This window comes from Octodon degus, unplaced genomic scaffold, assembly GCF_000260255.1.
Source record: "Octodon degus isolate 3935 unplaced genomic scaffold, OctDeg1.0 scaffold00214, whole genome shotgun sequence".
NCBI lineage: Eukaryota > Metazoa > Chordata > Mammalia > Rodentia > Octodontidae > Octodon > Octodon degus.
The window spans coordinates 3,114,496-3,126,683 of record NW_004524790.1 but is presented as its reverse complement, the minus strand read 5'-3'; the positions used below and the strand labels follow the sequence as shown (position 1 = coordinate 3,126,683).

General features: G+C 35.4%; 1 protein-coding gene across 1 annotated transcript in view; it reads left to right on the top strand.

Annotated features, from left to right (window-relative positions):
- LOC101583868 (vomeronasal type-2 receptor 116-like) overlaps positions 1-10,502 on the top strand; it is a 20,069-nt gene extending 9,567 nt beyond the window's left edge. Inside the window, exons 3-4 of the mRNA XM_012517785.1 lie at positions 2,536-2,659; positions 9,574-10,502. Coding sequence (XP_012373239.1) covers positions 2,536-2,659; positions 9,574-10,502 — 1,053 coding nt within the window. The remainder of the gene's footprint in view (positions 1-2,535; positions 2,660-9,573) is intronic.
- Positions 10,503-12,188: the final 1,686 nt, after the last annotated feature.

Sequence of the window (12,188 nt, the reverse complement as noted above, 5' to 3'; positions counted from 1 at the left end):
ATTTAGTGTCTCTGCTTTAATGTTTAGATCTTTAATCCATTTTGACTTTAGTTTAGTACATGGTGATACACCCGGGTCAAGTTTGAGTTTTTGGCATGTAGAGAGCCAGTTTTTCCAGCACCATTTGTTAAAGAGGCTGTCTTTCTTCCAGTGAGCATTTTTAGCCCCTTTCTCAAAGATAAGATGGCTGAGTGTGTTCATAGGGGATTCAGTGTCTTCTATTCTATTCCATTGATCCTCAGGTCTATTTTGATGCCAGTACCATGCTGATTTCATCACAGTAGCCTTGTATTATAATTTCAAGTCAGGAATAGTAATGCCACCTGCCTTGTCTTTATTGCCCAGAATTGCCCTTGCTATTCTAGTTCTTTTCCTGTTCCAGATATATTTTAGGAATGATTTCTGTATGTCTGTGAGATATGTCGGTGGTAGTCTGATAGGGATTGCATTAAATCTATACAGCAATTTTGGGAGTATGGCCAGCTTCACAATGGTCCTTCATTTATATCCCATTTCTTTGTTTACTTTTGTCAGAGATGGATATTCCATTGAAATTCATATATTGTAGGTGTATGAATTTGCAAAATAATCTATTATAGTTCAGTAGTCCATAATAGTAGTGGGTTATCAGCAAGACTGGTAATGTCAGGAGTTGTTTTCTTGAGCCTTTTAGAACTCATCACATTAATATGGCTTTCCTTTTTATATCTCATTTTTATACTTTTCTGCTAGATGGTTAAGACCTAGCTAAAGGAAGACCTATATAATAAAAACTGTAACTTTTGTATCTGACATGGTCAGTGAAATCCCCTCAGGATTTACCCTGAAACACTGTATAGCATTTTGTAGATCTTTTTTCAGTGTCAGCTATTTTGATGAGTCACGGTCATTGCTTGACCAATTTGCTCTCTGCGAAAGCTTGAGAACATGTTTTCTCTCCATGTGACTCTCCTTAGGCACAATCTACATCATCCATCACTTTCCTCTGTGGCCGCATAATCTCCTTGATCAGATAATTTGGGACACTAGTGAGTTACAAACTCTTACAGTATAGGTTTTGTTATGTCCTCAGTCCTCACTGACCTTGGAGAGCTGTGGCCACAATGTTGGCTATCCTTGCAGTGTTTCTTTTTCTCTAATTTTTGGTCGACAAACTTCAGTTGTTACCCCTCAAGAAGACAAGCTTAATGATGTTATTACCCTAAAACATAGGCTGTTAAACTTAACATCAGTATCTGTCTAAATATCAAAAGCCTTAGACATAACATGGAACAGGTATTTTCCATCAATCACTGATATGCTAAATTTTACCTCTGTACAGACAATACTTGATGGAAAATACCTGTTCCATGTTATGTCTAAGATGTTTGATATTCAGACAAACAAGTTGAGCTCAACTGCCTATGCTATAGGATAATAACATCAGTAAGCTTCTCTTCTAGAGGGTTAACAACTTGCATTTGCAGACCAAAAATAGAGAAAAATAAGGCCTGCAAGGATCGCCAGTTTTGGCCCTAGCCAGTTCAGGGAGTACTCAGGATATAAGAGAACCTGTACTGTATCATCATGTAACTCAGTGATGTCCCAAATTTTCTGATCAAGGAGATTATGCAGCCACAGAGGAAAGTGATTGATGATGTAGAGTGTGCCTAAAGAGAGTCACCTAGAGAGAAACATTCTCACAGTCTTTCACAGAAAGAAAATTGGTTAAGCAAAGTCCATGACTCATCCACATGGATGACACTGACAAAGGATCTACAAACTGCGGTACAGGGTTTCAGGGTAAATCCTGAGGGATTTGACTAAACTTGTCAGATACAAAAGTTACATTTTTTATTATATAGGACTTGCTTTATATTGGTCTAAACCATCCAGCAGAAAAGCATAGAAATGAGATATAAAAAGTAACATTTTTTCTTTTATTTTAACAAACGTTTACTTGAGAGAGTGTATAACAGTAATTGGTATGACTTTAGAAGCAAGAAGATTTTAGAAGGCCAGAATGACAGGGATTCTAAGCATGGCCCTAATATTACACATTGCTATCCTCAGTGCAGGTGCTTAGTTCAAAAGTATCAGTGTATATAGTTAGTCAGGGTAAGAATCCTAACAATTAACTGCTAGGTTCGAAAACCTAATGGAGATTCTCAGGATCATTGTCTTAAGCATCTTGTGTATATAAATGTATGATTTTGCCCCTGCCATGTTTCCCAGGTTTTCTCCTTGCCCTCTCTTCATTGTTTAAGCCTTAAGTTCTTGCTTTCTATTAGTTGTGGTATACCTTTCAATTTTTATTAAAAACTTAACTATTTAATTTTCAATTTGAAAAATTCTTGGTTCCCAGATTTTTGATGATTGAGAAACTCATGCATTTGCTTAACTATATATTTGCAGATATACATTTCATATTATGAAATTAATCTGGAATTTAAATTTGCAGTTTTATTTATGCATGTATAAAAATGAAGTATATCTTTCTAACTTCGAAGGAAAATGTAAAGCTCTGAAAAGTTGCTACTATATATTTTTCCCTAGTACCCCCACTCAGTATGCAGTGAAAGTTGCAATCCTGGATTTAGAAAAAGCTCACTGGAGGGAAAGCCTGCCTGTTGCTTTGATTGCACCCCTTGTGCAGACAATGAGATTACCAATGACACGGGTAAGAGCATTCAGGCATATTTCATTTGCCCAGTGGTTGACACTATTATTTACACAAAGCAGGTGCTCAGCAAGACTGAGTTTCATTAACAATTGCTTATATCACAGCATAATTGCAAATCTTAGGATTTCATCCCTGTTCCCCTAGAATGTGTGGATAAATTGGGGAAAGCCTATAGCATTAATTAGAGTTTTAGCCCACATATGCAAGGATTATATGTGAACATACTAAGAGATTAACAAATGATAATACCTACATTTCAGGAGGATAGAATGGGCACTTTTATAGAGGTGATAGCATTAGTATATCAGAATGAAAACTTGTAGCCATTTTAGGTTTTATAAAAGTGGTTTAAATGTAACATTCTCCATTCATGGAACATTCAGATACCCTAAAGGCAAAAGCCATGTTGTAAAAGCACAAGTCATATGAGGATGCAGTTTAAAACTTTTCTATAAATTTATGCAACACTAAGATATAAAACACTTGCACACCATAAATACAACCCTGGTACTATTATATTTTTACATCATGACATGGTCTAATCACTTTCCTACTGAATATTTTCCATCTTGTTTTTATGGCTAATATAAGTTTTGATTTCAATATATTATTAGTATGAATTTAAATGTTCTCTGAAATTTATTGAGGCTTGTTATGTATTGCTGAACTATGTAGTTATTTTGAGTGTATGTTCTTCATAGAGTGTGGCAGTATGCGGCTTTTGAAAAAATGTTGCATGGCGCTTATAGTGAGCATTTCACCAATTAATATCAGTTAATACATGCCTACAATATCAACCATATACAGTCTATAGAATCGATTGAAACACAAAATCGAAGAGCTGAGCAATTCAAACTCCTGTGAGTTGATGCTAAAACTAAGATGAAAATTATCCATTCTACACACATAAACCTCTCTACTGTTGGGTTTTTAAATAAAAATAATGAAGTTCTGCATTTGAAATAGTCATAACACATTAGAAAAAAATAGTAGAGCAAGTAGATCACAAAGAAATGGAAAGATGGGGTGCATGCTGAAAAAAAATTTTACGAAAGTAAAAAGCTGGAAAAATAAGAACAATTAAATGTGATTCTGGTAATAAAATGTAATGACTCTTGGTACAACTGATTGAGAAGAAAGATAAAAACCAATAGATTTTTATATCATGACAAATTTGACCATTGATAAAGATATGTAGCAAACTTTTTTAATAAAAATACAAGCAATTTCTCATCAATATATGAGTTGAAATCTGTGAAATCATAGGAAAACTTAGCAACCAACACTAAGAAGAGATAAAAAAATCTTCATAATACCTATATCTCCACATTATCATGCCTACTTGCAGATAGGAGACCACAGTGTAATATTTCATTTGAATTTTTTTGCTGACTTATAACATTAATAGTGAAATTTATAAGCATTGCAAAATATACTAATACTGACCTGATTCTTTCAGAGAAAATGAAAAGGGCAACATAATTCATTCGAAGACAGGAGATAGATTGATTTCTTCAAAGCTAAGAATGCATTTAATTGAAATAAAGGTCGCAGTCCTCTCTCCTTTTTAAACTAAATTCATGTAATCTATTCCAAACTATGGGACATCATATCAAAGAATAAGAGGAAACATTCCTAAAATTCATTTGGAAGCAGAAGAGTCCTAGAGTAGCAAAATCAATCCTAAGCAACAAAGGCAAAGCAGGAGTCATCACAATCTCAGACTTAAATTATACTACAAAGCTATCATAATGACAAGAAAAAGAATATTGGCAAAAATACAGACCTAAAGATGAATGGAACATATCAGAAGACGTAGAAACAACTGAAGACACACTTGACAGTTTATCTTTGACAAAAGGGAAAAGCATGTTCACTGGAAGAAAAATAGCATTTTTAATCAATGATGCTAGAAGAACTCATTTTCCACATTCCAAAGACTAAAACTACACAGATGCTTCTCACCAAGGTCTACCTTAAAATGCATTACAGATCCAAATATTAAAATAAAAACTCTAAATCTTCTATAAAAGAGAATACTTAGAACTGTTGGAGACTTAGGCATAGGGAAAGATTTCATGAACAAAACTGTAATTGCATGTTAAATACTACAAAAAACCAACAAGTGGAATCTCATTCTGTTAAAATGCTTTTGTGTAGAAAAATTAATTGTCAATAAAGTGAAATATGCTGAAAAAAAATTTTCCACTCAAAGAGTGGAAAAAATATTTAGCTAATTGTCCTTCAGACAAAGAATAATATCTACAACATGTAAAAATTGAAAAAACTTAGATTCCCCAAATTTAAACACCCAATCCAAAAATTGGCACCGGCGATGAACATACACTTCTCAGATGAAGAAATGCTAGTGGAAAAATCAATATATTAAAAAATGTTCAATATCACTGATAGTTTGAGTGATGCAAATGAAATAATTTTTAAAATCCATCTCATTCCAGAAAGAATGGCTATTTTCAGGCAATTAATCAATAACAAAGGCTGAAGAGGTTGTGGGGGAAAATTTACACTTATCCACTGTTTGTACGAGTATATACTCATGCAAATAAGTCAAAATTCTTCAAAATATCAGGGATAGTGGTTCCATTCTATCCAGGTGTTCCCATTCTGGGTAACTTCCTGGAAAAATAAAAAGCATTGTACCTCAACAATATATGTGTCTTCCTGCTTATAGCAGTACTGTTTGTAATAGTTATATTTTGAAAACAACTTAAATGCCTAAAACTTGATGTATGGATAAAAAAGATGCAGGTTGTTTTTAATCAATAGCATACTACTCAGCCATTAAGGTGAATAAACTTGATATAAGTTTAAGTAAAGTGATGCATCTTGAGACTCTATTCATTTTACTATTATCTCACGTGCACTAAATCAGACACACACGTGTTAATATCCCATTTTTTTCTTGTGACATACCAAAGGTGCAAATAAGGACCAAAGAGAAAAGATGTTATGAAAGATGAATAAACTATTCAAGAGAAAGGGAAAATATAAAGTGAAGTAAGAATGGAAGGAAGGCAAAAGAAAAAGTGATGAAGGATAAAATGGAAAGAAAGCCTTGAAAATAATAAGGGGAGAAAATATGAAGAGAGGGATGAACACTGGTAAAAAGGAAAGTCAGGCCAAGTTATGCACAAGTAAAAGTTCCTCATAATAAGCATGATCATTATGTATATCTAAAATGTACCAATAAACTTAAGGAGAAAAGAAATGCAATATATATATATATATATATATATATATATATATATCCATGAGTATGATTATTAATCATGATATGTCCATTGGAACTGATTAAGCCTAACAGATTCATAAAGCATATTTCTCGGTGCATTTGGACATGATTGTATTGCAAGTCAGTTAAATAAAGAGGGAAGCCCCACTCCAGATGTGGACTAGCTGTAACTTGAATGGAAGTAAATGGAAAAGAAGGAGCAAGTGTTCTGACCTTGAAGAACTCCAGACTTCCAGAGCAGGGCTGCCCTTTCCTACTATCACCTTTGGACATGCATCTCGTGTCTCTAGGTTTGCACTGCTGCTTCTTCTGAAAGCTTCCAGGCTTGGCCTTGGGTAGGTGCTGCATCCTGGAAGTTTCTTATTCTGCTATTTCCACCTTCTCAGACTGAGAAGCTACTGGATCCTCTGGGTCTCCAGCATGAAGGCCATTGCACACTCTCCCGCACTGGATCCTGTCTGTCTAACCAAGAAAAATACATAATTTTTTTTAATGAGGTATATTTTTCAGGTACAGTACACCATAAGCAAACTCCATTTATAAAATACAATTAAATGAACCAGTTCCTGGGAAAAGAAAAATGACGTTAATAGATACAGATGGCATAAGAAAGGGGTATATCTCTATGATTTACAAATCAATAAAAAAAGTACTTCTTGCCAAATTAGGAGAACAGTCCCTCACTAACAAAAAATAGGGTACATATGGTCTCCTGCAGCACAATTTATGTTTGTGGCTTATCTAAAAACTTTATGCTTATTGCTATAATTTAGATATACATGATGATCACATTTGTCATAGCGAATGTGTCCCTGCGATTATATATCGTGATTTCTCCTTTTCCCCAATCTCCTGTCCTTTCTTCAACCCCTCTTCCCACATTATTTACAAACTTTTATTTCCATTGTATTCGTTTTTCTCATATTTTACTTTTCCTTTCCATTGCATCCACATTTTCCCTTTTCATTTGAAGAAATACTTCCTATTTTACAATATCTATAGTATATTATGGTTCTTATTTACATTTTTAGGTTTCGTTTTTACCAGAGAAGCTATGTGATATTTATACATGTATGTCTTATTTATTTTATTTCGGAGTATGTTCTAAAGGGATATCCACTGATCTAGAGATGTGTCAGGTTTATGTTTCTTTGTGGCTAAATAGTACTTTGCTATATGAACAGAAACAAATCAATTTTTATCTATTCATTAATTGATGAACATTTTAGTTGTTTCTAAGATTTAGATGTTATAAACTGCGCTCCTGTAAAAATAGGTGTACGTAGATTGCTGTAGTAGGATGCTTTTAATTCTGTTGGGAAGACTGTGAGAAGTTGAATAGCTGGGTCAAGTAAAACCTCTAGAGCTAGTAACGAGGTCTATCCACACTGATTTCCACAGTAGTTGCACCAGTCTACACTCCCACCAAGCATGGAGAAGATTTCTTTATTTTTCTTCAGCCCCTCCCCCATTTGTTATTGGTCAATCTCTAACTTCTTTTGTTATAGTTATCATTTATTGTTTTACTTCAGACATTATTTCTGAACTGATTTCCTCTATACCTTTCTGCAGGTGTTTCTTTACCTCTGATGCTATTACTTCACAGGTTTCAGGTGTGTGATTTCCAATGTCTTCTATGCTACTGTCTTCTGCATTTGTTCTGTGTGGGCTTAGGGCCTGAGAATGCATTTTGCTTCTTTTGTTTGTCATTTTATATAACACTGTTTTCTGACCTTTGATGTAGAGCTTAGAGTTATTACCCTGGCCCCAGGTCCAGATCTACCAAGTTTAAACTCGTCCAGGTGTGTGTGGCTTGAGTCTTGCTGCTGTGCTCCACTTCTTCCTGCTGCAGTGGTTGGAGGTGAACCTTCTGTGCCAGTCTTGCAAGATTGTCTGTTCCTGGATCAGCTGCATGGGTCTTGCCTCTAGCCTCTTTGCAGGGAGTTCTGCTGCAGGGTTCCACACCAGGCCTGTCTGATGGAGGAAGTTCTACTTACACGCAGGCCTGGGCTCTGGTTCAAATGAAGATCCAGCGGACCCCCGGCAGTTCCACTCACATGCCAGGCCTGGGTTCTGGGCTGAATGAGGATCTGGGGGGCCCCGGGTGGTCCCACACACAGGCCAGGCCTGGACTGTAGGTTGAAGGAGGACCCAGTGGACCTGGGCGGTCTCACTCACGCTGGGCCTGGGCTATGTGTCCTGTTATTGGTCAATTTTTTAATGACACCTATTCTTTGTGGAGTGAGAGGGAATCTCAGCATTGTTTTAATTTGCATCTCTTGAGTGATCAGTGATATTGAACATTTTTCATGTATTCATTTGACATTTGTACTTCTTCTGAGTATTATCTATTCATCTCAGATGTTCATTTTTGGTTTGGCTCTTTCAATTTTGGCAGATTGAGATTTGACAATTCTTTGTAGGTTGTAGGTAGTAGAACTTTTTCTGAAGAACAACTGACTAATAATTTTACCATGGTTGTACTACACCTCTACGAGACATAACACAAACACACACACACACACACACACACACACACACACACACACACAGATTGTATTGGAAAGAAAAAATATAAAGGATATGAATTTCTTCTGATATGAATTTCCGAGTATAAAATCCATGTAAATTAATAAATTGATCTTGGATTTAATGATGATGGAATGTAAGATACTTTAAAAATATGTTTCCACCCCTCAGTGATAAGGAACTCATAGATAAAATTTTGAAATCCGATTTTACAACTTTTCAAATCATTAAATATGTGGTCCTATATTTTGTAATGATTTGGAAGCTACCAGTATTAGACTATTAAAATACATCATGGATAATTAAAATTAAGTGTGAATTTTGCATAAAGCATGTTCATAGATGAAGAGGTTCAATGATAAAATTACTTGATGTTCAATACTTTTTTCATATATATATTCTCCTGGAATTTAGAAAATTATATTGCTTTCCTAATATGGGATTGGTCATTGAGTGATAAACTGAGGAATAATAATTTATAAACATGTGATTTGAATAGATACTTTTTTATTACTTTGTAAAAATAAAGAAATGTCTTTTATGGATATGGCAAATATAAAACGAAAGTAAATAAGAACAGTGCTAAGTGCTGTTGCTGTTCGGGACATATTCAGTCAGCATTATTTAGGAGTTATTGTCTATATACCATTGTGTTATTTTGTATCTAAAAAGAAATAGAACACTGAAGAGTGGTGATGCATACTGGGATCCACTGGTTAGGGAACCCAATAGAAGTGCATTTTCAATTCAAAGTAATCTTTGCAATCAAGTTTCTTGAGATGCTATGTCAAATGGTAAAATTTGAAATGGGTGGGAGTCTATCTGGTCTGCTGCAGGATACAGGTTGCTGAGCTGGGCCAGCCAATGAATAGCCAAGAGCACAGGAAAAAAAGGTGAGGGAAAAGGGTAGGGTGTAGCATGAGACCCAGTTCTTGGCATTGACAATGGGAGTTTTCTGGTGCTTCACAAAGAGCTCAGTAACAGCACCTGATGACAGTGAAACTCAGGGGAAAAAGGAAAAGAAAAAGACAAAACAACCAAAATTTGAGTGCAGTGCGGTTCTGGGATATGTGTGGGAATAACAAAGAAATTGTAAACATATGCAGATAATAATTTTAATTTTTGCTAGATATGGAACAGTGTGTAATGTGTCGAGACCATCAGTATGCCAACACTCAGCAAAATCTCTGTCTTGAAAAAGCTTTGACCTTCCTGGCTTATGATGATCCTTTAGGGAAAGCTCTGGCTGGCACTGCCATGAGTTTCACTATTCTTACAGTTGCTGTTCTTGGGCTCTTTGTGAAGCACAGAGACACTCTCATCGTCAAGGCCAACAATAGGGCTCTCAGCTACAACCTGCTCATCTCTCTCACCTTCTGTTTCCTCTGTTCCTTGCTGTTCATCGGTTGTCCAAGTCCAGCCACCTGCATCCTGCAGCAGACCACATTTGGAGTTGTATTTACTGTGGCTGTTTCCACTGTCTTGGCCAAAACTATTACTGTGGTGCTGGCTTTCAAGATTACTGCTCCAGGCAAGAGGATGAGGCAGTTGCTGGTATCAGGGGTACCAAACTCCATCATCCCCATGTGCACCCTGATCCAACTCACTCTCTGTGGCATCTGGATGGGGACAAATCCACCCTACATAGACACAGATGCACACTCTGAACATGGCCACATCATCATCATGTGCAACAAGGGCTCCCTCACTGCCTTCTACTGTGTCCTGGGATACCTGGGTTCCCTCGCCCTGGTGAGCTTCACTGTGGCTTTCCTGGCCAGGAACTTGCCTGACGCATTCAATGAAGCCAAGTTCCTGACATTCAGCATGCTGGTGTTCTGCAGCGTGTGGGTCACCTTCCTGCCCGTGTACCACAGCAGCAAGGGGAAGGCCATGTTGGCCATGGAGGTCTTCTCCATCTTGGCCTCCAGTGCAGGGCTGCTGGGCTGCATCTTTCTCCCCAAGTGCTACATTATTTTCTTAAAGCCAGAGAGAATTTCTCTGACTGGGATCAGACACAAAAGACATTCTGATGGAAAGAAACCTTTTTCTATATGAAAGAGTATTTGTTTTTCCTTAAAATCTTAGTGAATCTGGAGCAAACATTTACCATGTCTTCATATATTAGTTAACAACATGAAATTTACTTCTAATATCAATAGACATTTCTTTTTATCATAGTCAACATTGATAACTCATCTAACCTTTATCTTTCCACCATGAATTTTTCTGAGAAATATTTTTATTCTTTCATAAAATCTATAATATATTTGTGCTTAAATTTGATTTGGTTATTCATTTTGTGTTATGCATCATTTGATCTTCGGAATTCATTTTTTTCATTTTCCTATGCTAACATTTATCTGTAAGTAATCAAATTTCAGAATTTCTTCATGAATTTCATTAACTATTTCCTCTTCAAGAATGATTATGGCTGAAATATGCTAACTGTGGTTCATTTTAATAAATAGTTCATATTTCACCACACACCATCATCTGCCAACATATGTGAAGCTTTTCTTTCATGAATTCCTCTCTTTTTTTGCCTTTAGAATTCTAGACTGGCTTATCACATATGAATATATATACTTTTGATTCTAAAATGGCAATAAACTTAATTTACATGTGAATTGAATGCTAAGATAGTGTTATACAGTGAGTTTTAGTATCAGTGGTTGGCTAAATATTTTTGGTTTACCCTCTCTAAGCATCTTTTATTAGCTTGAGATATTTGTCCACATTTCTGTAATTATTACAAGTTGAATACATATAAATATTATATGCAGTATCTTTCTTCGCATTTATTTCTATTTTTAGGATTTGTTGATAACAGAAAAATAATTTTATTTTTTAAAATTTTATTTTCATGAGTAAAAATAAAGGCAAAAACAAATAACTAAAACAAAGAAAAAAACAGAGTAACATACAACAGTACATATGTTTTAGACTTTCAAAACAGGTATAGCTTATTTATAATGGTTGATATACTATCTGCTTTTATCATTAAATCTGTTGCTCAGACTTACAGATATAGTTATGAAAGACTGGACATATGATTGACTATTACTACTTGCTTTCAAGAAACCTTAAATTTTTGTTCGTGTCTCTTTTTTCTTTCTTTTTCTTTTCTTTTTTTTTTTTACCTTTTTTTCCCCATAATTTCATTGAGAAACAAATAGCAATGAGACAGTTTCAAACCAAATTGGTAGGACAGTTTCAATAATTAACACATTGCATACAGTATTCCTAGTGGTTAATTGCTAGTACAAGATGCGGACATGATATCCTATTTACAAACATTATTAGAACAAATCCCTCTATTCATTAAGAAAATGCAACTATATATCTATCTTAACGATTTTGAATACACTGATATAAAATGAACAGTCATATGTATCCCCTTTTTTGTTACGTTCCGTTATTTGAATATTATAGGTGTGTTAACTCAGCAAAATATTCTAAAAGAGTCTAGTAGTCCATAATAGTATTGGGTCTTCCTCTTGACTGGCAATGTCAGAAAATGTTGACCTGAGTCCCCTAGAGCTCAACATAACAGCATGGCTTTACTTCTTATATTTCATTTTTATACTTTTCTGCTGGATGGTTAAGAACAAGGTAAAGCAGGACCTATGCAACAAGAGTTGTAGCTTTTGGGTCTGATAAGGCCAGTGAAATCCCTTCAGAATTTATCCTGAGATTCTGTACCTCAGATTATAGATCCTTTGTCAGTGTCAGCCATGTGGA